The sequence below is a fragment of the Podarcis bocagei genome, assembly GCF_964188305.1.
Source record: "Podarcis bocagei genome assembly, chromosome: 14".
Lineage (NCBI taxonomy): Eukaryota > Metazoa > Chordata > Lepidosauria > Squamata > Lacertidae > Podarcis > Podarcis bocagei.
In genome coordinates, this window is record NC_138139.1 from 27,907,948 (window position 1) to 27,935,189 (window position 27,242).

The 27,242-nt window shown below is 42.4% G+C and overlaps 1 protein-coding gene across 5 annotated transcripts in view; it reads left to right on the plus strand.

Annotated features, from left to right (window-relative positions):
- The window catches only part of IQCH (IQ motif containing H), an 83,365-nt gene that overhangs the window by 47,797 nt on the left and 8,326 nt on the right, over positions 1-27,242 (plus strand). For 4 of the 5 annotated variants that reach the window (XM_081171071.1, XM_081171073.1, XM_081171070.1 and 1 more), the window contains 3 exons: positions 8,963-9,083; positions 10,212-10,498; positions 26,810-26,974. In XM_081171071.1, coding sequence (XP_081027197.1) covers positions 8,963-9,083; positions 10,212-10,498; positions 26,810-26,974 — 573 coding nt within the window. The remainder of the gene's footprint in view (positions 1-8,962; positions 9,084-10,211; positions 10,499-26,809; positions 26,975-27,242) is intronic. The other variant, XM_081171072.1, reaches the window with a different exon arrangement.

Consider the following 27,242-nt stretch of genomic DNA (forward strand, 5'->3'; position numbering starts at 1 on the left):
CCAAACAAAGTTCATAGTTCTATCCCATCTTATCTTGCTGTTTCCACAACACATCTTGTTCATATATTTTCTCTTTTTTATTTATGATCTCTTCTAATAGTCTCCTTAAGCCGATAAACACCAATAGTAATAATAGTCCTGTGTGAATTTTCCGTTCTTCCAATCCTCAAATCGAGATGGTTTCCATATATCGTCTCCTTCATAGATAACACTTTTCAGGAATATGGGAGTTTCAGTGCTTGCATGCAACTACTCCACCCCTCAAGGGTAACTTCATTAATTTAAATGCAAGAAGCAAACAACTGTGTGGTCCTACCCAACTCCCTCTGCTAGGGGAAGGGCTGCAGCTCAGTGGTAGCGGTAGAGCATCTGCTTTGCATGCAGAATGTTCCAGCTTCAATCTCCAGCATCTCCAGGTAGGACTGGGAGAGAATCCCTCTCTGAAATCATGACCAGCCACTGCAAGCCATTGTATAGAGTTCTGAACTAGATGGACCAATGGTCTGACTCAGTGTAAGGCAGCTCGCCATTTTCCTCTTGAGTAAGACTGATAACAAATAAGGGTGGGCTCCATATGGGCACTGGACTTGTGTCCTCAGCCATGCTCTGATAGAAGGAATGGGGACAAGTGTGCCCTGAAAGAACTTTCAGCAGGGCTTTCACATGAACCCATAAACCAGCATCAGGGAAAACTGACTTACATCCTCCCTCCATTTCATAAAGTTGGTTCCTGAATTGCGTGTGTATACCCAACCCCTGGCCAGGAATGGGCTCAGGGAAAGGGAAGGAATGTGTTTTGGATCCCACCCACCCAGAGGCAGCATTGTGGTTTATGTTTCTAGAGATGCTGCTGGTTTGTGACCCCCAGCTATCACAACAGAGTTTACGTAATAATTGTTACATAGGGAACACGGTCTTCCAGACCGATTATGATCTGAAATAAAAGAAACGCCATTTGCAGCCGCAGTATTTTGATAGCTCTTTCCGAATGTCATGTAGCTTAATAGTGGATGTTAAAATTATATTGGCTAGCAGAAGAGGTCTCCACTAGTCTCTAAACTATATAGCCATCGACGGGATATCAAGTTGTGTTTACCTATTACATCAGAGAACAAGCTGTGATGCTCTTGCTCAGTCGGTTATTATATTTAATGTGGCTACCAGTGTTTGGGTTTCAGGTGATTCCCTGATTCCTTAATTGTTGTGTCTTGTTATTTTATTATGTCCCTTGGTTAAATTCCTAGGACCTACAATAATCAGATATGCAAGCTGTTGGTTTGCATGTCCTATTGATTTAATATTCTTCTAATCAGTACATAAAGCTATGGGCCTGCGGTGTTAATTTTTCATATGCTTACAAAGCACCCTTTGATTTTCTGTCACGCGTTAATTACAGCGTTTTGCCATTAAATAGGAAGCTTTGTGTAAACTAATTACTAGGTAATCATTGTCTACCGCGAGCCGTGCTGTTTGGTACCTTTTATTTTATTCGGGGAAAATGCACGGATCTCGCAGTCTGGAACCACTATACCTTCCAGCCATTAGCTCTCACTAATTCATAGCATTATTGTGTTAAGATTGTAGGAGTTGTAATTGTTGTGGTATCAGTGCTGTTAATTACCGGAGTAAACAGTTGAAATGATGCCAAGGTCTATTGTACAAAGCAGAGAAAAGGAGGTTTAAATGTTACTTCTACCATCTGGGGACTGAAGTCTTTGCAAATGCTACAAAACAGCAGTGAGGCAATATCAGAGCTTCAAGCTTCAGGGTTTTAGGCCATATGGATTCAGAATATTTTGAATCAATTGAATTTAACTGCCAGTTTTTAGCAGTAACCGCGCAGAGATGAGGAGAATAAAGCAAGATCACGAAAGAAAATCTGGAATTTGTCAGTGTTATCACATGCCATAAAGTGCCTCTGTAGATTATATTAAAATGTTTATTCTGCTAAATTCAAAGAAGCAGAGGCTGGCTAAAAATGCATGCAGATTTCAACAGTGTATTGCTACAAAGGGTGATTTTTTTTGTTTTATTTTGGGATTAGGCAGGGGCATTTGAAAGTCATCTATCTCAACAGTTAATACAACAGTAACAATGAACTCAATAACTAACAATTAACAGGGGGCTCCTGTGAATTTCCACGGACTTAATTTTTATTCTATTTTAGCATTTGTAGACTTCCTCTCAGAAGTAAATAAAAAAAACATAGAACATAACATCAGGGAATAAATTATTTAAAATTATGTTTTTGGTGCTGCTGTTTTTTAAAAAATGGAAGTATTTGGAAAATGTTCAATCCCAGCAGCCTGAAAGAAGATTTCACATTTGTTTTTGATCCCACTTTGCACTTCAGTGGCAAGACAAGGGCAAAACCACTTTGCATGTGTGCAACTGCGCAAGACAATTCAAAATAAATAGGAAGGTGTGCAAGGGGTGTGCCCTTTGCACTCTGGTCTTCCTAGTTTCTGTTTGTTCAACAAATAAAAAAATCTTAAATTTGGCATTATTGTTTGGGGAAGGGAATTTTTATAAAAAGAAATATGTATAGTGACAATAGCTTTTGAGTATTAATAAGTGTTCCCTGTTTAAAGAAAAATGCCTATTACACATTATTAAAGAAATGAAATCTGACCAACTCTATATCTAGACATGGCATAATTTTAAGCACCTTAGCAAAATAAATTGTTCAGACTGATTGCTTTGCTACAAACAAAAAGCAGCAACAATAGAATGAATGAATGAATGAAATTGTATAAATATGTGATATTTCTTTACAATGCTACAAAGCTGTCCTGTGTGTGTTTCAGTATATTGCCTTTATTTAAAAACATTGGGTTGATCCCAATTTTTGTGACATGTATCTGTCCACCCCCCCCCCACCCCACGCCCGAAAAGATCCCCTGCGGTCCCTATGTAGCTCCTTCATTGGGCTTGGATTTGGGGAGGGGGAACGCAGTCCCCCCCCCATTCTGGTTTGTTTGTTTTTATTGGCCTGTTAACAGATGTTGACGTGGTTCAGGGCACAAGGCAGCCATGTGCTTCTAAATGGAGAGATCTCTCCACAATGAAGCCTGGAGCTGCAGGGGGTTGTTTGGGGCTAGAACAATGTTCTCTAGGCTTTGTGTGTGTGGCCAAATTCAGAATGAAAAGGGATTGATTAATTGTACGTACTGAAATCCTTGGCGAGCACAGCGAGCCAGAAGAGAATAGCGTGACCCATGTGGTGTGGAGAAAACGGGAGCAGCAGTTTAAGTGGTGGAAAGTTGAAAGAGGGCTAACCTCCTTGTTCTAATAGTCGAGGCGAGTGGCTGCTTGGCGGTCCGCTGTTGAAGCGCAGCATATGTGCCTCCCTTTGACAAAGGCCCTCTTCAGCCCAAAGCAGCCCCTCGGCCTGTGCGTTGATCCAGAGCGACGGGCCGCGGTAATGAGGGACAGGCCTCTCAAGAAGCAGAGAGGAGATAATACCGCATAAGTGGAGAGTTCTGTGGAGTGTTCTCGCCATTCGACATAATGCAAGGCGCTACCCCGGCGAATCGCTTGCCATCCAGCTGAAATGGGCCATTAGGTATCAGGGAAAATTGTCTTTTGCTACTTTCAGCAGATGGAGCAAATATTTTACAAAGCCATTTTACATACAAAAACCATTTGCGTGACTTGGTAATGGCAGCTGTTTTACATGATGTTACCTTCCAAAAGAATGTCTCTCATGAAAGGCAAAATCGGGACTTTTTTAATTTTAAAATTTGCAGTTGCACACTCAAGCATTCAGCCCTAAAAGCGGCATTTGAATTCTAAGTAAGTGTGGCAGGCGATTGATCGCTTCCAAAAACATTTTCCAGCATTTTTGTTCTTTTGCGTAGATTGCAGCACCAGAGAGTAACACCCCATCCCCCCCAAGCAACGAAACAAATTCTAAAGTACTTGCAAACTGCTGGATGGTGTGTGCATGTGTGTGTGTAGCGGAAGGAACCCAACAGCGTTTCCATTTCAGTCTGCCTCACAATAAGCTTTTTCTTAAACCCAGTGGCTGAAACCATGAGAGACAACTTTTGACTGGGAAGTGGATTTTTCAGCTAAGTACTTTTTCAGTCCTTGGGGTTCTGGGGAGAACTTTAAACAGTGGTAAGAGCTCAGAAGTTGGGAGATGAATAAACCCATCTGGGAGAAAAAGTACAACCGCCAGGATCGCTTTACACTTTGTTCTCTCACTTTTCCTGTGAATAATAGTGATGGGAGATAAATTCAGTCTGGTTCACATTTTAATGCAAGCCTACCTAATTCACGCTTCCTGAAAGAATACACCACGTGCACTTTGTAATGTGCACTTTTCTGAATTTTGCAGTGTAGTTCTCCTTCCAAATGATACGTTAGGGACAAATGTACATGCATAAAAATGCATAAAATAGTGAAAATAATATATTAAAAATGCATTAGGTTTGGGAAAAGTGCTTGCAAATAAAGCAAGCAAATATATGTAAAGTAGGAGAAATGCTCACTTCAATGTTGACAAATTTTCATGAGGACTTTAAACAAAATCACAAACTTATGTGGAGATGGGGTGAACAGAACTTCACACTGGAAAAATGAGAAACCAAAATTGATAGATTCATCCATTCCTGAAGAACAATTAGGCTTTCCTTTCATTTTTTGTTCACCACATGTGTGTGACCTGAGGTTAGGTGGGAGATGGTGATTAGCTTAGAAACATAGAATCAATGAATTGTAGAGTTGGAAGGGCTATCTAGTCCAACACCTACAGTGCAGGAATTTCATAGCAGACAGCAATCTAACCTCTGCTTAGAAACCTGCAAGGAAGAAAAGTCCACCATCTCTTGTGGAAGTCTGTTCCACTGTCAAACAGCTCTTACTTTCAGAAAGTTTTTTCTGATGTTTCGTCAGAATCTCATATCTTGTAACTTGAAGGCCTTGGTTTGGATCTTAGCCTCTGGGGCAGAAGAAAACAAGCTTATTCCCTCTTCAATATGACAGCCCTATATATATATATATATATATATATATATATATATATATGAAGAAGGCTATCATATCTCCTCCCAGATCTCCCTGGTCCAGTGCTCTTCAATAAACCTGTTAGTCTCATAGGATGTGACATCAGTATTGGCACTGGGTACTGTAACTGTGAAGCAAAAGCAACTTCAACAGCCACTATGCAATGCAAGGATCTGATTTTCTCTCTTTCCCCAACCCCCTGATTAGAAGCAAATATATGCATTGGGATTCAGCCCAGAGTGACTAGAGGGAATGGCTTTATCTAGTGCGCTGAAAATAAGACAGAAGCAACTTAATGGTGCCTATTGATTTGTAGATAGAGCATCTTGCTAGCATTAATCAATGAAGAGAAAATTTATGTGGACCAAGCAATCCCCTCCCCCAATATGGGAAATCATTAGTTCTCACTAGTTCTTAAATTAGTTATACATGAAAGAAAAGCACAAGCCATTCATTCTTCCCTCTCTTGTCTATATGGTGCTTTTCAGCTGGTTCAGTGCTACTGCTATGGCATTGGAATCTATAACTTATTAGCAAATCCTCCCTCAGTGTATACAGATACCCGGCACCTTCTCTCTTTGCTAGAAGTTTGGAGCAAGCCAGTGGCTTTTTTTTTTAATGATATTTATTAAAGTTTCAGAAAAGATTACAAAAGTATGAAAAAAAGGAAAAAAGAAAATGCAAAATGCAGAAAAATAAAAATAAAAACAATTAAAAACAAATCAATCTTTCCATGTCTTGTCTTTCATTTACTTGTTTCCCTGACCTCCTCACACCTCCCTTTTTTGTATTCCAGTTCAGTTAGTTAATTCAGCAAATCCTTTCCCTCTTTGTTTTTATCTTAATCCTTTATCTTAATATATTATAACTTTAGATTATAATTAACAATCCATTTTTACATACTCCTTTGTAACATTGCTGCTAAAACCACTTAACTTCATTCCGGCATCAATCTAACATTCATTAATTTTGCAGTATTTCTGTAAATAGTCTTTAAATTTCTTCCAGTCTTCTTCCACCGACTCTTCTCCCTGGTCTCGGATTCTGCCAGTCATTTCTGCCAGTTCCATATAGTCCAGCACCTTCATCTGCCATTCTTCCAGGGTGGGTAGATCTTGTGTCTTCCAATACTTTGCAATAAGTATTTTTGCTGCTGTTGTAGCATACATAAAGAAAGTTCTATCCTTCTTTAACACCAGTTGGCCAACCATGCCCAGGAGAAAGGCCTCTGGTTTCTTCAGAAAGGTATATTTAAATACCTTTTTCATTTCATTATAGATCATCTCCCAGAAAGCCTTAATCCTTGGGCACGTCCACCAAAGGTGAAAGAATGTACCTTCAGTTTCTTTACATTTCCAACATTTATTATCGGGCAAGTGATAAATTTTCGCAAGCTTGACTGGTGTCATGTACCACCTGTATATCATTTTCATAATATTCTCTCTTAAGGCATTACATGCTGTGAACTTCATACCTGTGGTCCATAACTGTTCCCAGTCAGCCATCATTATGTTATGTCCAACATCTTGTGCCCATTTAATCATAGCAGATTTTACCGTTTCATCCTGAGTATTCCATTTCAACAGCAAGTTATACATCTTTGACAAAATCTTGGTTTTGGGATCTAACAGTTCTGTTTCCAATTTTGATTTTTCCAACTGGAAGCCAATTTTCTTGTCCAAATTATATGCCTCCATTATCTGGTAATAATGAAGCCAATCTCACACTTTATTTTTTAGTTTTTCAAAACTCTGCAATTTCAATTTGTCCAAGCCAGTGGCTTTTAGGGGACTCTCCAGTATTAGTTGCCAGTAGTAGCTGTTAGCACTGGTGCCCTTATAGGCACCATCAGGCTTTCTGTACGCATGAAGAATATAATGTAAGAATAATACCTTTCTCAAATGTGTTTTTTTTTTTTAAATCCAAATATACAGTATCTTCCAGAGCAAAGATTGATGACACTCCCAAAGAAATCTAAAAAGTTGATTGGGCCAAACCTTCCCTTTCAAAAGCCATGCTGATTTTTTATCAACAAGGCTTGTTCTTCTATATATGTTTGTGTGCTTAACAGTGTTAGCATAAATCATTCTTTCTACCAGTTTGTCTGGGATGAAGGATAGGCTGACATGTCTCTAATGTCTTGAAGTGCTTCTCCTGTAGTTGTTGCAGATGCTTTTTTTTTTTTTTTAAAGGCTAGCTTCTGAAGCTCTCTCTGTTTTGCAGGCATTAGATATCTTAAGCAAGTGAGTTAAACCATATGCTTCAGGGAAAGGTAATTTGTTCCCAGGCTGAGACTCAAAGATGTTCATTTGTGTTCAGAATTCACAAACTGCCTTTTGGCAAACACAACAGAGCAGTTTTACTTTGTGGTGTGTTATTAAGAGAAGCCGTTGCCTCCACATACAGCGCATTTAAAACACAGCATTTAAAAACGAAGAGAAACCCTGTCTAGCAAGGAAAAGAAATGAGTGTGATGCTTCACTAGTCCATCCTGCAGTCCAGGGGAGCAAGAACAGAGTCCCGGGATTGGTGTGCGAAGTGGGCAATTGGTCCTCTTTTGGAGCATGGGACATTTCCAATTTCAAGGGGTCATGAAGCAGAAGGAAAGAGGCCCAAGGGAAGCAAAGAAGTGATCATGATGCAGCTAGAGAAAAGCAACCTGGAGTTTTAACATACAGAGTCCCTAAGCTTGATGTGCTTGCTCAGCGCTCTGACTTTTTGACAGCCTTCCCCAATCTGACGCCTTCCAGGTGTTTTGGACTACAACTCCCATCAGCCACAGCCAGTACAAAACATCTGGAAACATCTGGTTGGGAAGGCTGTGAAATTAATATTGGGTTCTCTTTGCTTGCTTGCTTGCTTGCTTGCTTGCTTGCTTGCTTGCTTGCTTGCTTGTATGCAACATTGTGGGTGTTTGGTTCTATGGATGTTATATGGAGGAAGATGTTTCCACTGAGTTGCTGCTACAGATGTCAGAGAATACTGACAAAAACAGGAAAGGAAGTCAAAATTGTGTTGGTTGGTTGTTTGTTCGCCTGTGATCAGGAATGGAAACCAGTCAAGCAAATACCACCAGTATTTGTTGCCATTGTTGTGTTAAGTCCACAAACAATATGTAATCAGCTGCTCATTTTTTACACTGTTTCGATGTTTCCTTTACATTGAAATAAATATAAGTTACATAGTTACATAAGTTATGTAACCTACACTACATAGCAGACAGAGGCAGTGTTGTATTTGGTAGGAACTGACCTGCAGCGGAATGGAAATGGCACTGATGGTGGTGAATACAGATTGGAACAGAAATCTCTGCCTTCTTCCATCCCTAGATGCTGCTCATCTTGCACATTGCTGATCCCTTGAATCTCCTTCATGCACAGTGACTTAATGTAATAGTTTTGCTACCTTACCCAAGGTCAAGGTGCTCTGAAATGACAACAGTGGTATGCCCAGAAGGTTTAGCCAAATTAGTGGGGTCCAGCAGACAAGCCAGAGTAGATTGTTGCCAAATAGAGATCCCTCATGAGCCCTCAGGAGAGAATGGGAACATGCATCTGAATAAGGAGCTAATGAATGGATATTATTATTATTATTATTATTATTATTATTAGGATTATTAGGATTATTAAAGTTATCATCACCCTGGTAGACCAACAGATATTTGTAGCCTGCCATCTTCCCCATTTTGTTTATTTTGTTCAGTTTTCTGCTAAAAAGAAATGAAGAATAGAACCAGTGGTTAAAAAGAAAGTATCTTTGATGAGGAAATGTTCTCAGATGGATGAAAGAAGAATAAGGAAAAAGATAAAGGAAACATTTAAAAAAAGGCTTTCTGGCTGTGGTTAAACAGTAACCACACAGCCTGTTGGAGGCCTGGTTTTTAATCACCCCACAAGCAGTTTTCATTTCTGCAGTAAAATTGCTTGTGGTTCTATTTAATTTGTTTCTGCAGGAACCAGCTTTGGCGAAGATCTCCCAGGAGCTGCCGGGCCTTTTAGCACAGCACGCTCAGGCTGTCAATGAGAAACGATTTCCTACATGGGGAAAATTCCTCCAAACATTTGTGAGTCAAGGTAAATAAGACTGCTAAGTTCCTGCTAAGTGCTATGAGGGATAATTATATCACCGGTACTTCATTCTCATTCATTTAGATATTTCTCTGCCCCTTTTCATTTCCCCATTGCAGTTTTAACTGTTGAAAAATAAGATGTAGGCAGCCATCTTTGATTCCGCCTAGTTGTGATGGGCTTGGCTTCCTTGCTGGAAACTGCTGAACTCCCTACCCACACAAACACTTTAGAAAACACATGGAAACAGACATATGGCTAGGAATTGCCTGGGTGGCAAAAGATGCTTGAGAAGAAGCTTTGAGAAGAAAGAAATCTCAAAGGACTACTGGCAACATTTTGTGGCTTCAAGTCACAGTGCTAGCTCTGGCGTTAGTGTGTTCTGTGGCTTTTCTGAGGCTAGTGAGCTATTATTGCAATAAAAGAACCTCTAAATTCTGCACTGTAGAATTCTGCAACCTTCTGAAGACCTTATGTCAGCCAATTCATATTCTCTTTAGTCTTACTTCATTAGCAATTCAGATTTGGTTAGTCAGAATCAAGTTGGGTCAAGAAGCTATGGAGATCATGGAAATCTCATTCCCTGACCAATGGGGCTCCTGCTCAGCTCTTCCTTTTGGCTTCCGAGATCTCAAACAACTACTTCATGAACTTGAAGCAAAGTGTCTCAAGTTTTGTGCTGGCTCACATAATTATGGAAGCACAGCATATATATTGATCTGGTTGCATTGTTCTGCCATTCCTCTCTAGGGAGCTCAGCATTGCGGCTATGCCCATTCCATCTTTCTCCTGGGAATCCTGATCTCATCTCTACTTCTACGTACACAAAATTATATCCCTCCAGTCCCAATAATGACTCTCTAACAACAAACATGCCCTTTCAGGTGGCATCCAAGGCTAGAAAATGGCTCTCCTTATAAGCACAGAGGAAACTGAAAGTCACAGTTCCTAGCTGAAGTCAAGTTAATATTTCCGTTAAACCAGGCAGGACCTTCCCTGATAAGTTGTTTATTTTTGGAAGGCAACAATCATTCAAGAGAAAATACTGGCAATACTGCATCCCAGAACAAGCATTTAATTTGTATGGAGGGGGGGCACTGCTTGATGGAATCCTGGCAACTTTTCTCTCTCTAGGTGGCATCATAGAAGCCTTCCCGCCCTCAGACAGCATCACTAGCCTCAAAGTGGACATGCTAATTGAGCCAACTGGAGAGATCTCAATGGTTTCCTCTGGAGACCAGTTCCATGCAGATGGTCCCCTGCGCTCCACAGGAACCACCCTTCCCCAGTGTTCCGTTGAGCCGCGGGTCCTTAACGGGCTGTGTCTTCAGATTGGAGAGGCCTGCAGATCCAGAGGAGTGGTTGGATACTTCTCCATTGACTTTGTGACATTCATCCACCCTCAAACCATGGGGCAGCAGGTGAGTCAGCAAAGTGAAATCTTAAATTCCTGTGACACACTTGCAGATACTGTGAAATGTGATCATGATAAAAGGTGGAGTGGGGGGGTGGGAGAGAGAGAGAGAGAGAGAGAGAGAGAGAGAGAGAGGAAAGCACTCCGCTCTCCTCCTCTCACAGGCTAGTAATTTCCATCCGAAGAAAACATGCTGTATTACAAAGACAGATTGGGTGGGTTTGGCAGAATGGTGGTTTTCCAGAGGTTCCATTGGAACGGAGGAGGGAAAGATCAGGCCAGAAAGGTTGACACATTGGAATTATTATTATTACTATTATTATTATTATTATTATTATTATTATTATTATTATTATTTTATTATTTTATTTATTCTTTATACCCCGCCCGTCTGGCTGGGTTTCCCCAGCCACTCTGGGCAGCTCCCAACAAAACATTAAAAATACAATAAAACATATAACACTAAAAAACTTCCCTAAACAGGGCTGCCTTCAGATGTCTTCTAAAAGTCAGATAGTTGTTTATTTCCTTGACATCTGATGGGAGGGCATTCCACAGGGGGGGCGTAATGTCACTTCTCGCAGGGAGGGAACTGCCGGAAGGCCCTTGGAGCTGGACCTCAGTGTCCGGGCTAAACGATGGGGGTGGAGATGCTCCTTCAGGTACACTGGGGTTGAGGCCATTTAGGGCTTTAAAGGTCAGCACCAACACTTTGAATTGTGCTTGGAACTGTATTGGGAACCAATGTACAAATCTAAGAGGAAAGTGACAACATGACATTTTGCTTGTACTCCCTCTTCTCTCCAGGGATGAGATTCACAACACATTACCTTGAAAACAGCAACCATTGTTTAAAAATCAAGTTTTTAGTCCTGCCTGGCTTAAGGATGGTCCCATCTGTCAGTTTTGGTTTCTCTCAGTTTCTCACTTTTTCACTCTTAAGTTCAGTTCTTCACATTACCACATCAGTTTGCAAATCCTTTTTTTTTTTTTAAGTCCTCATGAAAGTTCATCAGCATATTAGTCTGAATTTCTCCTAAATGTACAAATCATTGTACAGTATGCGATTTTGCCTAATATACACATTTTGCAAGTACTTTTCCCCAATATGATGTACTATATACACACTTAACCTAGTATATGTATTTTTGTACGCATTACTTGAGAACTGCATTCGAAGGACAGTTGCATTTCAGCTCTCATGTTGTTTCAGGAAACGTGAATTAGGTAGATTTGCCTTTAAGTATGAACTGCATATAATTCCTCTCTCTACTCCCACCCCTACTCTGGCTGTGTGACCTAGAAGTTCACACCAGGAACTGGGAGATGTTGATACTGTGTAGGGGCTTGTTATACCAAATCCTTTAGGGGAGGTAAACCCTGAGTGCCCTTGGTTGACAGTGGCACCAGCACAAGAACAAATTGACCTCTCTGTTGCTAATCTTTGAGACAGAAATATTGATTGATTGATTGATTGATTGATTGATTGATTAGTGGCTTCTATACCACCTATCAAAGCAGTTTACAATCAAATGAACATTTAATAATTAAATATTTAAATATTTAAAGCCCTTGATGTATTTATTTATTTATTTATTTATTATCTATTAAATTTGTTAGTCACTTTATCTTGCCCAAACCAACTTACAACCAAGCATATCCAATTGCTTTAAAAAAATACACAAACCCAGCATGACAGAATAGCCTGCTTGTAATTAATACTACAACTCAGTACCCAGCATCCTAAATTAACCCCAAAGCCCAAAGTAAATAAATAAGTCTATAAATAAGCATAGATATGCATAGGGGCTAAAATAAAAACAAAAACATGTCCACTAACTTTTTTTTAACGCAGAAGATGTGTAGTTGTCATCAATGATAAACATTTCTAATAGGCAAGAAACTGCAATATTTGGGTAAACTTGCTCTACTCAGAAATGTAAGGCATTGATGCAGGCACATCACCCACCTTCCTTAGTGATGGCAGTTCCACAGGAAGAATTTCACCCCTTTGTCATCACCAGAAAAAAACACCTTCCTGCTCTGTTATTATTCCCATCAGCTCCTGTTTCCTTTTTCGTTTCCACTCAGTTGTTCTACCTTGCAATTTCCTGCATTTCCCAGCTTGTGCCACAACTTTAGCATTAGTTAAGCTGAGTCCCCCCCCCCCCAACTTAATTAGATATAGAGGCAATTAATGATGCCATCTGTCTTGTTGTGAGAGAGAGAGATTACACCAAAGATTGTGCTTCTGGAAGCATTATTTTTTTGGCAAACTAGAAATCCTATTAGACTTGTTCGAACACTCTCACACTAATTTCCCAGTTCCCATTTTAGATCAGTAGCTCAAAGGCTCAAATAAATTCTCTGGAACTTACTGTATACTTAGGCATCCTTCCGGAGTTGTACTTTACAGAAAATAACCAATGATCTATGCTTGTTTTGCTAAATCTAAAAATTAAATATATCATTAAACATCTGTTGCCAGTACAGTCAAAGAGTAGTTAAATATCTTAAAATCACACAAAAAACCCTGTCATAGTGATATGAATCTTTTGCATAAACGCAGCTGTTTAGGCAACAGAAAGTGGCCAGATTTTTACTGGGTGCTCACAACTTTGAAATAAGAAAAAAAAAGGGTACCTGACATTTGGGCATAGGTGACAAATACCTGCACCTGTCTGGCTTGATTGTGCAAGCAGTTGCTTGGGGAGGCAATATTATTAGGTACCACCAGTGAAGCAGCCATTGGCTGAATTCTGGTGGACCCCCAGGCATTTATGTGTTTCCTTAGCCAGCGAAGAGTGTAGGAGGTGGGCAGACTGAGAGGTCACCCCAGAGTCCAGGTGGCTCATGAAAGCAAGCCAAGCCACATAGAAAATAATCTTTACAACCTTCACCACCCAATGCTCAGTGGCATACAGGCAGCTTCATTATTCCCTGGAGCAATGCTGCCTAGGAACTGCTTCCTTTGACCTTCTTGGCGGGCTGCAGCAACTGCCCTACCCTGCCATCCTCAGGAGCTGGTCAAGAACCAGCCATATGAGCCTCGAAAGCTGCACCATCAGGTGCAAGAGACCCTGGGCTTTGCATATCAGGTGCAAAACAGCTGCTTAGGGACTCACAATGTCTTGAAATGGCCCTGATTTGCAAATGGAGTGGTTAGAAAGAGACCAGGGGCCAATGAAAAAGACCCTAGTGACATCATGGAAATTTGGATCAAGTGGAATTGAAGGGTTTTTAGTACACCAGTTGCAAAGTTGCTGAAATAAGACACACACAGATCCTTACTTTTTTTGCCTGGTTTCCACATTACTTTGAGCACTGTGCTATTGCTTGCCTGCCCCCAAACCACTTAGGATAGGATGCTTAATTTCTATCCACTTGGCTAGGATGAATCCACTCAAGGGAGTCTAGAAATTGGGACTGTATTCCACATGAATTGACTCTTGGCTTAGACTGAATGTGTGCACAGTAAAGTACTTGTGTGTCTGGGTTTGATGGGGGGGGTCAGGCTTCTGGGCCGTATTTTGCTGGTTGTCCAGGTAGTAGCACATTCCCGGGTCAAGTTCTAGAAACATTGGGCAAAGGTCAGAAGGCAAGTACATTCCCAAAGGTTCCAAGTGAAAGCAAGATGATCCAAAGCAAGTCTTGTCCAAAAACATACAGAGGCAGACTCTTCTTCTCCAGTATGATGAATTGATTAGAAGGCTGGGGCTTTGTAGGGCCTAATGGACAGGAATTGGTTCTTGTGGCCTAGATGGCACTTCTGCAGTACAGAGCTTAGCCTGCGAGGCTTTTGGTGAAACAAAACCACAGGCAATGTAGGAGGAAAGGCATTTGAGCCTGACTGATCAGACCCAGCCATCACCTGTCATGGGTTGGCTGAGTCAAGATGATGAGAACAGCCCATGACACCACCTGACATGAGTAATTCTGATATATTATGCAATTGGTGCTGAAACATACTATGGGGGGCATGTGAAAAGGTAATCACGTCTCTTGGTGGCTTCATCTTCTAGCCTTTAGGTTCTAAACACGTGCCAATCTCATGGTCAATCTTGCTGCTGCTTCTATGTAAATTGAGGCCTGTGGGTTGTATTCAATGATAGTTCTACTCAGAGTACCTTAGTAATTTTAGTGGGCCTACTCTGAGTAGGACTTAGAGGGCGACATCCATATGTTTGCAGGAACCAAGCCATGTGTGTCTGGATCTTCTCAGAAGCTACGTATGCCCCAGTAGTCTCTGAAGAGCAACAGAGCCTGTTCACCTCCAGCATCGTTCAATGATGGACCATATTCCAAGCATACATTTAATATCCATTTTACACAAGGAACCACACCATAGGCACTGGGCATTTCCTGAGGATTAACTCACCAGCTGGAAGAGTTATTATGGCCTAGATCAATGTGTTGTGTGTTCTCCTTTCCAGCAGTTAAAATCCGTTCTATTGATTTGTTAGAGCCCAAGTCTTGTGTTGTTCATACATCAGGTAGAGAGCTGACTGGTTAATTTTCTTAGCTTTTGAGGAGAATCCAACTGTTGCAAAATTCATATTCAGATATAAAATGTGTCTTGTCTCAAATGCGTTTCCTTGAGAAATTCCTCAAATACTGATGAGAAAAGATTCTGGAATTTAGCCTCTAGGCAGGAATAGCACACCTACTTTGCAGTGGATGCCCAGGCGGGAACGTGTGAAAGTAAGAACCCGCTTTGCTGCAAGTTTCTTCCTGCTGGACTGAGTGGGTATCCAGATTTCAAAAGGGAAGGAGATTATGGGCAGGTTACAAAACAAAAGTGGCACTTCACTTGAAATACAGTGCAGAAAACATGTTGCTGCTTGATTGCTGTGGTCACATTGATAGCCTTTCGATTAAACTGTTGTAATGTGCTGTACGCGGAGCTACCCTTATGCCTGGTTCAGAAACTGCAGCTAGTACAAAATGCTGTTACTAGGTTGATTAGTGGGACACCCACCTGTACATATATTGCACTGATGTTGAAAGATCTGCACTCGCTGTCAGCTGCTGAGCCAAGTTCAAGGTTTTGTTGTTGACATTTAAAGGCCTAAACTAGGGATGCGGAACCTCGGACCTGAGGGCCAAATCCTGCCTTCCAGGTCTCACCATCTCACCTTTGAGATTCTGCCTAGGCCACATGCCTCACTGAAGGATAGGGAGGGGTGTGTGGAAGTGTCCTTTGAACCAGCCTAGTACACAAAGGTAAAATGCATATTCATTGCTCTTCCCACTTTTGCCTCTGACCCTGCCCTGGTATGCGGCCCTCGGGAGGTTCCCTAGAAGAGAATGTGGCCCTCAGGCTGCAAAAAGGTTCCCCAGAAACAACTGGGGACCGGGATAACTAGCAGCCTCTCCGCCACCCCACAACCCTGATACAGACCAAACCCACCTTTTAGATCTTCCCAGGAGACCCTGTTGGTTTATAGCATGGCCAGTGGATTATCACTTTGTGATAATATGGAAGTGTGCCATCCTATTGACAGCACCCACCCTCTGCAGTGCCCTCCCTCGGGGAATTTGCGAGGAGGGGACAGCAGTGACCTCGAAGCACCTCTTTTTAAAAATGCACTTCTCCAAGCTTTCCTGGACTCTTGATTCTTAATTGTTATTTTTTTGTTTTTGTTTGGTACAGTTCTTGGTTTTGCTTGTAAGGCACAGCTTTGCTTTGCTTTCATCTCATTTTTAGGAAATTTTATTGAACATCATGATATTTTAGAGCAAACTGCTTATAAATGTTCATTTATAAAGTGCTATGAATTTCTTTCAATAAATGGAAATGCAATTCATCCCTTGTTTGTTTGGTGGTCATGGCAAGGAAAAGCTAGTTTGCAGAAAGCCAAAGGGGGCTTTGAGAAAATGCATAGGAAAACGTCGTATTGAAAGAAAACACTTTATTGGTCTGCCAGGTCAATATGGGCAAAAATAAAGAAGAGCCTGGGAGCTCTTGGTTGGCACACAGCAGTTCCCCTCCCTTCCGGGACTTTTCCTTTCATTCCAGTAGGGGGAGCCACGCCCCATGCAGCTGTCCCTGTCGCACACAGGGTGCTGACCCCTCCATTGTAGTGAATGGGAGGGCCCTTGTGTATTGGAGCTCTGTGAGCTCCCTGGTGCGCATGTGAGGCTCTCTCCATCCAGCTTTGTGTGCTTACAGCTCTTTTATTTATGCCCTGTGCTTTAAGCTGATTTCCCAAACAAATTATCTATGATTATTTAGCTGAGAAAAAATGGTTATCCACGAAGTTTAATCTGCACTAAGTTAATAATACCTATTTGAATCTGTTATTCCATTGATTAAAAGCTAGGAGGGGAAATGCCTTTTAACTGGTTTAGCAAACAGTCCTAGAAATTACCCAAATAACCTATTGACTGGGATAATGTAATCAACTCAGAGGAGCTGGTGAATCTGCAGCTCTCCCCACCCCCCACCCCCCGCCACCCATAGCACATCATCGTAATGATTGAAGGGACTCAAAAGTTTTGAGGCACTGAACAAAACCGACCCTAAAGCAAAAGCAAGCAAATCAAAATCTTAAGTGAAAGCAGCCCAGAAAACAGAACGGAGGCCTTGTTACGAGGGAGGCAAGTGCCCTTTAACTGCTGTTTTTGCTTGCTTGTCAAGATCTATATTCTCGAGTCCTGGTTTTATAAGCACTTTGTTTTTCACAAGTGCTATAAAGGCAGAAGCAGGGTCTACTGAGAGACAAATGGCGTAATGGAAGTTATTGTTGAAAACAGAACATTTTGTAAAACATATAAACCTTCATTATATACATATCTCCAGTGGGATGTAGCCTGTGTCAAAGGAATGCCTCAGAATATCATAGGTGACTTTAATTATGTAATTGGAGGGGGGATGTAATAGAAAGGCCCAGACACTTTGTGGTTTAGCAACACAGAGCAATTCCTGCTGGAGCTTTCCCTGTAGTTTCCAATCTAACCCACAGAGAACTCTATTGGATGATGAGTTTTCAAGCCAATTAAGGGCAGCAGGCACAATCCTGCAGGAACCGCTCCTGTGCAGATGCCTTCCCTTCAGCAGAGTTTGCACTGGGGCACAGCAGTGGTTCAGCGATGTGCTCTGGAATGAAAGGGTTTTCAAGAAAATATCGTTAAAATTCAGGTATTGAATTAACAAACTGAGTTAAGTGCCATGATCCCAGGAGCACAGAGAAAGAGAAGGATGTGACAAGTGAGCACAGGATTTAGCTTCCCAAAAGTATCAGCTTTTGGTTTTGGGTTATTCTTGTTTTTAATGTAACACGTTTCCAGGACACGTTTGGAAGTGTGTGAACGATGCTTGCTAAAATAGCCCATGTCTAAGGAGCAGCTGAGTCAGATTTCCAACATTTGTAGGTCAGGCTTCTGTGTTTGGCACTGCACCTCCCCATGATGAGTAAATTTGAATCAAATTATGCAAAACAAAACAAAATATGTGAGTTTGCTCAAGCAGAAAAACCAGGTGTTCCTGGTGCAGAATTTGTATTTTCTGAATGCAGAATTTTAGCGTGGTGCAAAAAACAAAACAAAAAACCCAACCCTCTGAAGGTCCCTCCAGATGTCCTTTCCATTGTGCATTCATGATTATTTGTGCTTATGATGCTATTAGGACAGTTATAAGCAATCCTGATTTCAATGGTATTTGTGCTTGCAAAAGTTATGGGGTCATCGTACTGCTTCTTTTCCAAACAGTTAATGTCCTGTAACTTCCTGCTGAAACACCACCAAAGTTCTGGTTGTGTTTTATTGTTGTTTGTTGTCCTACTGCTGTTGTGCTATATATAGCCCCTCCAAACAGAAATAATGTGGTAGCGTTTGGGAAGCATTACAGAGCAACTAATAAAGCAGAATAAGTTCACCACTGATGCAATACTGTGGTGTCAAGAATATGGTAAAGAATACACCTGTAATAAAACACCAGTCTGGAGAGACACTGGAATTCTAGGCAGAACATGTGCAACCAACCTAGCAAAAAGCATTCTGGATTTCAGCAAGGCAGCCAGAATTTCTGGAATGCATCGTGGGGTTGTTGGAGCCACTGTAGTCACCCTCAGTTCTGCTCCTTGCTTGTTTTGGAGTAGCATTAACACGTTCCAGATGCCACCTGGACAGTGTTTAGTCTTCAAATGAGGAAATCTGAATTGCAACCTTTCAGAAACAACTGCCAAGACGTCTAGCTTCACTGTCCTGTAGAATAGCTGCATTGATCTCCCATGTTGGAAAGTTATGAATTGCAGAGCCTGGAGATAGAACTCTATAAACACCTCGTTGAACATGAGAGGAAAAGAGTGAGCCCATATGGCTGCTGTGAAATGAAACCAAGTCATTTTTCCTCCGCCATCCCCCCCCCTCGATCTCAGAATTCTTTGAACATTGCCCTAGAAAATTGGAAAAGGGAGAAGTAGCTGATGTAATTTATTTGAACTTTCAAGCTGCCTTTAACTAAGTCCCTCACAAGGAAACGAAAGGAGTCACCGGGTGAAGGATGGAGCACTTCAGAGACAGGGAAATGGCTGAGCGTAAACAGCAAAGAGGGAGGCTGCACAGTCAATTTTCGACATAACACGATCCAAAGCGCCTTCTTCTCAAAGGCTACGTTCTGGGACTGACACTATTAATAAGTGTCTCAGTGGAAAAGGAGGCAAATGGTCACTTGGCTGCAGTCCTCCGCCCCGATAAAAAATAAATTTGAAAATCACACTTGCCTGGCCCTTCTTCATGTGTGAAAGTCAACCTGTGTAGACTCCATGGGCTTCTTCTGCATGTTGGGCTGGCCTTGTGAATGGTTCCAGTGCGTGGCCAGATAAGCTCACCTGTTAATGTTTTCCCAGAAGTAAGGGTTTGGGGGTTGTTTTTTAAGGGAGTTGGCCTTTTCACCCAAATCTATTATTTGTTTTTATTTCATATATCTCCTTTTTTACCCTGCCTTTTCAGGGTGCATATACTCTCACAAGGCAGCTTGCATGAGCACTATCAAAACAGGGGGAGACAGCTTAGAAATTGCAAGAGAATAATGAGGAATTGCGATGGAGCAGTAGAAGCCTGTCAAGAAGAGAACCGTATGCACGGTCAAATATTTGCTTTCTAATTTCGCAGTCACACTTCCTGCCACTGAAGAGTCAACCTGCTTTTCCACCTGCATCCCAGTTTGCCTCTTCGGCACTGGAAATACTGCAATGAAATTCAGAAGCAAATCTCCACTTGCATACTGTACATCCATACCTTTTGGATGCTGGCCCCAGCCTCTTTAGTGAACCATGCGTCTTCATCTGCGTTGTTTAAAAGCAATTTTTTCAACCTCCTCCGTACTGTCGGTTTTTGGCTGCTACATGCTTTTTAAATCGGAGGGATTCTACCTATTACCACTAGATGGCAATCAAATAAGATAACAGTCTTCAATCCTGGCTAAAATATTCAGTCCCGTGGTGAATTTTAACCATAATAAAGAAGAGAGCTCTCTTCTGAGAAACCCGACTTGCATTAATATTTTACTAATTGGCATTTTTACAGTGTCATCCAGCCACTTCTTAAAAAAAAAAAAAGGCAGGTGTACTCTGTATAATAATGTAGAAGTCAATATTGGAGGCAGAAAGAAACAATTAAACCGAGGGAAGAAAAGCGATAATTTAGTAACTGTTTAAGAATTTATGCTTCCTTGCCCTTCTCACGTTTTAAAGCTGAAACATTTTTATGGCAGCTGTAAAGAATGACACCATAACTGTGACTTTATTCACTCACCGTGCTTTCATTTTGCGGTCTCCACACTCCACACCCGATGGCTTGGGTTTTGGTTTTGCTGACAACCTGAGACCCTGCCCACCACCATGTCCCGTATTAAATAACCCCATGTGGGAATTTCAAAGTAGCCAATCGCACCCTCATTGATTACATACCCAAATCCCACAAGGAAGGCTGGAGAAGTAGGAGGAAGGAGGGCTGGAGGAACATGGCTGGGAAGAGCGGTAGCTCAGTGGCTGAACGTCTGCCTTGCATGCAGATGCCCCCAAGTTCAGTCCCCAGCAACATCTCCCTGCAAGCCTGGGAGATACTCCTGCCTGAAACCCTGGAGAACTGCAAACCATACTGAGCTTGGTGGACCATTGGTCTCACTCTGTATAAGGCAGCTTCCTATGGTTCTTGTCTTATAAACAGCCATGGCTGACTAGCAGAAGCATCCCAAGCAACTGCAACAAAATTAATCGGGCTCTAGTGGTGCAGGACACACACTGCCTAGGTCCTTTGCAGTAGTGCAGAGGTCCTGCCCTCCTCTCAGGACAAGCAGGGCAGCCCCTTTTGGTGGCAAAAAGTCTCAACAGGCTCTGGCCTCTATGGGAGTTGAAAACATCTGGAGGTGGCTAGCAAATGTTTGCTTCACACCATTATCATTTATTGATTTAGCAGCTCCTTTGGGACTGTTCACTAGATAAGAGGAGAAACTCATTGCTTGCCAAAGCAGAGAGTTTGTCAGAGGTACACAGTGAGCAGGGAAAGGCAAGCTGGTGGTCATGGGCTATAAGAGAACAGTGTAATAAGTGGTTGCCTTGGGAAGGTTTTGCAGTTTTAAGCTGGCTCCTAGAAGAAGGACTAGAAGCAGAATGGATGGTGTGAGGAAGGGAAGAAGGTGGTGCCGAGGATATAATTGCGGCCCAAAGAGTCTTCAACATAAACATATTGGAGCCTGGAGTTCATAGTGGGTGTGATGGATGCCAGCACAGAGACTTAAGGAGAAGAGTGATGGGGTCGTAGCGTTGGGAGAGAAATATTATTTTAGCAGAAGGACTCCGCTCAAGGCATTCCAAGATCAATATCTAGCTCCCCTCTTTGCTGGATTTCCACCCCTGCCCCAGGGAAATGAAAATATCTCCATTAACCAAGAGGCTAATAGGATTCCATCCACATCTGTTTGCCTACCTTTGCAGATCTCATAACATAAGCACACCACTACCTCTTTGTTGAACTAATGAAAACAATTCGGTTTTGTGAACAACAAAGTGAGCACTGGGCAGCAAGGCACTGTGGCAGTTAGCAGTTTGGGATAATTGTGCAAGCCTGAAGCTCATAGATACAGGTTTGGTCGGGAGGGACTACCCACCCACCAGCAAAGAGAAGTCATGGGCTTGCTGACTTAGCATAATGGGGCCCCATCTGCTATGCTGGACCTCTACTTTGAGATGAGATGTCAACCACTAGCAGCTGAGTCTGGCGCTCTGCTACCTTTGCTACTTCTCACTATGCAGGTGAGGGGACTGTTCCATTTATATCCATGATCTCTGTAAAAGCGCATGGCGGCAGCAGGGTTGACCTTCATTAAAACCTTAAACTCTGCAATATATGCAAACTAAATGGATTTGGCCCTATTTCTGCTCAGTTGGCATAGTTTATTGTGCCTCTGCTAGAGATGTAAGAATTGCCTTTCCTGGATTGGATCAGAGGCCAGCTGGATTAACCAGAAAGTGAGGTGTGATTCAGGCAAAGGTATACATAATTGCTGTAATTCCCTGCAATGATCAGAAGCTGTCTCTGAATGTGGGTGTTCTGTTCTTGGCTAGCATGGTGCAGTGGCTAGTGCTGGAGAACTAGATTCAGATCCCCAAGCAGCAAGGATGCTTCCTGTGTGACCTTGGGCCTGCCCCCACTTCTCAGCCTAGCCTACCTTGGCAGGTTGTTGTGAGGATAAAAGCAGGAAATCCTTGGAGGAAAGGCAGGATATAAATGTAATTAATAAACCTGCATTTCCCAGAATTGAGCTAGTGCTTTTATTTTAGCTGAAGAGTTTATGAAAGTGAAAACATAGTCAAACAGAAAACAACAAATGAGGACAATAGTTCCAACCCAGAGAGAGAAGCAGGGTCACAATACAGATAGTGCATTCAAAATGAACAGTCCAGACAAAACTATGCATTAAATAAGATTATCTTTCCAAAATTATAAATGAGCCAAGGGTGGTCATGGGAAGGATGTATTCTTGTTAACATAGGAAATAAACAGAAGCCACACACTGAGAAAGAGGTCGCTAGATAATCTAGCTCAGTGGGTTAATTTCTCTAGAAGGGCAAAATGCCAAATCTTGCAGAATCAGTTTTGTCGACAGCAAAGGCCTGGAGAGTGCCAGTGTTGTGCAATTTCCATGTTGCAACTAATAAGAAGGCAATAAGATCCTAAACCCTGCTCTTCTCTATATATCATTAAGAGGAACAAGTTTGGGGGAACAAACCATCTTGGAAATCTCCCCCAAATGGGCTTTAGTACTGCCATCATATCAGTCTGGTGGCAAAGAATTCCTTAAAGCTGGAATGTTTGTGGGGAAAGAAGCAAGGAATGTGGATTGGAGCCCTGCTCAGCTTCCCACTGGCTTCTGAGATTATCCACACATTTGAACAAAGTGGGCTGTGAACTAGGCATCACATTTGCAATGCCATGGTTATGCACAACGCAGGGAGTGTTGGATAAGAGCAGTTCCTCCGTGTCACTAAGTGCTTAGTGAGCTAAGTCATTAGAGATGCTTCATCATGAATCATTCTGCTCGTGGGGGAGAGTAGGACACCCCACATTTCTGGCTTCCTAAGTGCAAGGGACAAAATGAAACAAAAATGCTTCCTTTCTTCACCATTTCCATTTGTGAATTCTAGAATCCAAACTGGGCTATGGGAAGCCACAGTCCACAGGCAATATTTCAGGCTTCATCACTTGTAGTCCTAGAACTGGACTAGAAAACTAAGGAGCATATCAAGAGGGAAAGGGTCTAGAAAACAGTGGCAAGCTTTGAAGAAAGGTAGCAGATTCACAAGGTGGGCGCTTATCCCCAAACATACTGTTTAAAAACAAGGGTCTGATTTATGGCTTAACTTAAAGGGGGGTTCCAATCAAATAAATAAACAGACCCAGGTAGCTCATCTAAGCTTCGGCAGCATGCTAAGCCAGGACTAGAGAAGGGCCTTCATTTCCCCACAGAGCAAATCTGAAGGTGTGGGCAAGGGTGGAAGTAAAGAATTATAACTGGCAAATCTTCCTACTGAAATGTACCAAAGAATACTGGCCATCAGCATCCAATTTGCATTTTCCTCCATGCAGTGGGAAATATTTAAGTTGACAAATAGGATATTTAACCGCGCAACAGATACTTGGCAGTTCGTTATTAACAACTGTTACTGATGTGATTTATTTGCTGTTATAAAAAGGGCATTATTTTGTGAATATGATTCAGAAATTAGCTCCAGTTTAGCAAGAGGCCTTGACTGCCTGACCTCTTAATAGCCTTATAATGATGCCATTTACCATTCAGTGGCTTATTCAAGTCATTGTGTGTGAGATTTGTTCCGAAGGACTGATGTTCACAGATCAGACTGGTGTGTAGATGGCTCACGGGGAACGGGGGAGAACTCTGGGGCCACATATGTTGCCAGGGCCACCTGCACTAATAGGAGTTAGGAAAAGGCAGGTGTGGGGGACTGCCCTTTCTTCAGTTCCCTTTGCAGGCCACCCCTAGTATTATTCCTCTACCATATCCCCCCACCCATCCAGGTACCCATGCTTTGCCCATATAAGTGTCATTAGAATTGTGGTGGGTTTTTGGGAGGGGGGTGGGGAGAATAGAAATTCCAGAAGATTACTTTGTCAGAAGCAGAACTTTCCAGCCATTTGGACAGTTAAGTCAAAGTACCTGTCACTCCTTTGCCCTTACCGCCCCACACTACTGTTCCCCCTGTTTCCTTGCCCAATATAACCCACCTGGCCCAAAACACAGATAGATATTTCCTTAAAGAAGGTAGACTGCTTGCTAACATTCTGTCGCTGACATCTTCACTCTGAACAGCTGGAATAATGATGACGTTCCATGACGTAATGATAGGCAAACTACAGCCAGTGTTTAGCCTACTTTAGAACTCTCTGAAGAACCTTTGGATCATGGGCCCAGTTGGAAGATGCACCTTAGGTGTCTCTTCTAGCTTGGGTGTCTCATGTGACATCTTTGCCCATGTGGCTGCTCTGTGGCCCCTCCCACACTGATGCCTGGCATGCTCTGCGTTTGGCCCTCTACTCTTCTTTCTGTATACATTACCCCCCTGGGTAGCCTCATCACTTCTCATGGTTTTCAATGCCACCTATAAGCTCCTAGCGCTACCACTCCATCCATATCATTTGCCATCCATCCAATCCTCCATCTCCAGTTACCTTTCTGATACGTCTGCTTGGATGCGTCAGCATTGTCTCAAGCTCCATGTGTCCATACAAAATTTATCCCATTTTCTCCCATTTCTCCTTGTTCCCGCTCCTTATCCATTAGCATCACCATCCACCCTGTTGATCAGGATAAAGCCTTGGCTTTCTGTTATCTTTCCTTGGACCCACAAATGCAATCTGTTCCCAAATCATGCCACTTCTCTCTTTACAATGTGACAAATTACAACCCTTTGCCGTCCGTATCCTCAGCAAAATATCTGCTCCGTGCCCTCTGTAGCTCTCATCTTCATGGCTGCAAACTTTGTTCTCTCTAGGGTCTCCTATTATCCCACCTACTGTGTCTCACTCGCCTGTACCCAGCACTCTGCTGCCAGCTTTATTTGCCTCGTTTGTTGCTCTGAATATGTCACATGGGAAAGGACTTTAGCTCAGTGGGCAGAGCTTCTGCTTTGCATGCAGAAGGTCCAAGGTTCAATCCCTGGTACCTACTGGTAGGGCTGATAATGTTTGCTGCCTGAGGTCCTGGAGAGCCATTGTCAGTCAGCGCAGACAATAATGAGCATGATGGACCAGTGGTCTGACTCAGTCTAAAGCAACTTCCTATGATCCTATGGCTCTTCTCCTTAAACTCCTTCACTACTTCCTGCCCAGTCCCAGATCCTGCATAAACTTCATGGCTTACCTTCAAAACCCTCCATCAGCTTCTTCCTGCACCCCATCTACCAAAATCTCTGTTCACATCCCTTCTTCCCGTGACCTTTACTGCACCACCCAAAGCTATCCAAATGTCCCCATTCTGCTCTCTGAAATGACTCCATCCCTTCCTCCTTGCTGCTACTGATGCCTGGAATTGCCTCCCCTCCCTCCCTCCCTCTCCTCAATGCTTGCCTTTCCTAGAAATCTTTGGAGCACCCTCCTAGTAACAATATCATCATGTAACTAAGTCAAAGAACAGGCACTTGAAATCAACACATATTCTTCCCTGCTTACATTACCTCCCATTTGTTTTTCTTCTGTGTCTGTTTTATATTGTAAGCCCCCTGAGATAGGGATCTGTCAAACCTGTTCTTTACAAAGTGCTGTATACATAGATGGTGCTATATATAAATAAGTAAATAAATAAAAAATACTTTGGTTTCCCCCAGAATAATTTGTCTCAGTTGCGTAGTCTTATCTGTCTTGCCCAGTTTCTTAAATTCTTGCTCCCTAATGTATAACTGAAATCAGATAATAACTTTCTTTAATTTTTTTCTCAGTTGCATAGTTCTGTCCGATTGTAGAACTGAGATATGGCTTGCATCCCAAAGCTGTCTCTGGGGCAAGTTAGCTTCAGAGCTCCTAAAATGCAACTGTAAATATATATTTTTATAGTCTACCTAGCAGGATTGTAGATGCTTCGCTGTTGCTGACTGATGCATTAGCACATCACAGTTAATGCTGAAAGACTCTTGCTGGTGGAATTGATCACATATGTGCTCACAAGCAAGTGCTTAGCTTTGCATGCATAAACAGCAGCGACACTCTGTTTCTCTATCTTTGAGTACATTTCTCCTGGGCTGTGTTCCATAGGCGCATGAGGCCACCTTGCTGAAGCTAAGCAGGTCTGGATCTGGTCAGTGTCTGGATGGGAAACTGCCTAGAACTACATGTGTGCTGGACAGAGGGACACCTCCACTTAATCTAGACCCACTCCAGCATGGCAAATCAGGGGATTGGATTGTTAGTCAGGGCAACCATCCCTGACCTTCTGACCTCCAGATCTTTTGGACTCCAACTTCCATCAGCCCCAGCCAGTATGGTAATGAGAGGGGCAGTCTAAAACATCTGGAGGGCACCAGATTGGGGGTGGTTGGGTTATGGGCCAATGGGATGGAACTAATATGACACATGTTTACAAACAGTTAAAAAAAAATTCAGAACAATTAGTCCATCTTATTGAGTTACTTGCAGCTGCTGCTCTCCCATAAATATTATTTTAACTTTGAAGTAGTGATGTCTGTTTCTCAGCCTAGAAGAGGAGGTGGATTGTGCAGTTAACTGTCAGAAAGCAAATGTCTATTCCTTTACAGGAGTGCTGCCACAAAAGTTTTCCTTATTTTTCTTTTTCTGCTGTCATTAGGTATGGGCAGTAGACCTGGATCTGCACTATAGCGATCATCTGGCTTTGACACAGGTCTTGCTGTATGTTACAAACGGAACACTGGATTGCAAGTTAAGCCGCTTTGAATGCCAGGTCATTCCAAGTAAACCAAAAAGCCGCCGCCCCCCTAAGGAACCACCCCAGGTCAGTGATGAATAACCCAAGTAACCTCTTACTAGCCACTGTGTTGGCAAATAATTGCTTGGGAGCCAGAACAGGATTGGCTTCCCCTCTGCTCCATTGCACTGGTGTCCTGAGCCACCCTGTGACATTCAGTAAGACAGATCAATAAAATATTGAAGGACACTGGGCATAGGATAGAACACTTTGGCTCTCCACTAAAGACCTCTCTCCAGGTAGACACAGACCCATTAATGAGCACTCACTGGGTACAGTTGCTCAAGCAGTTGTA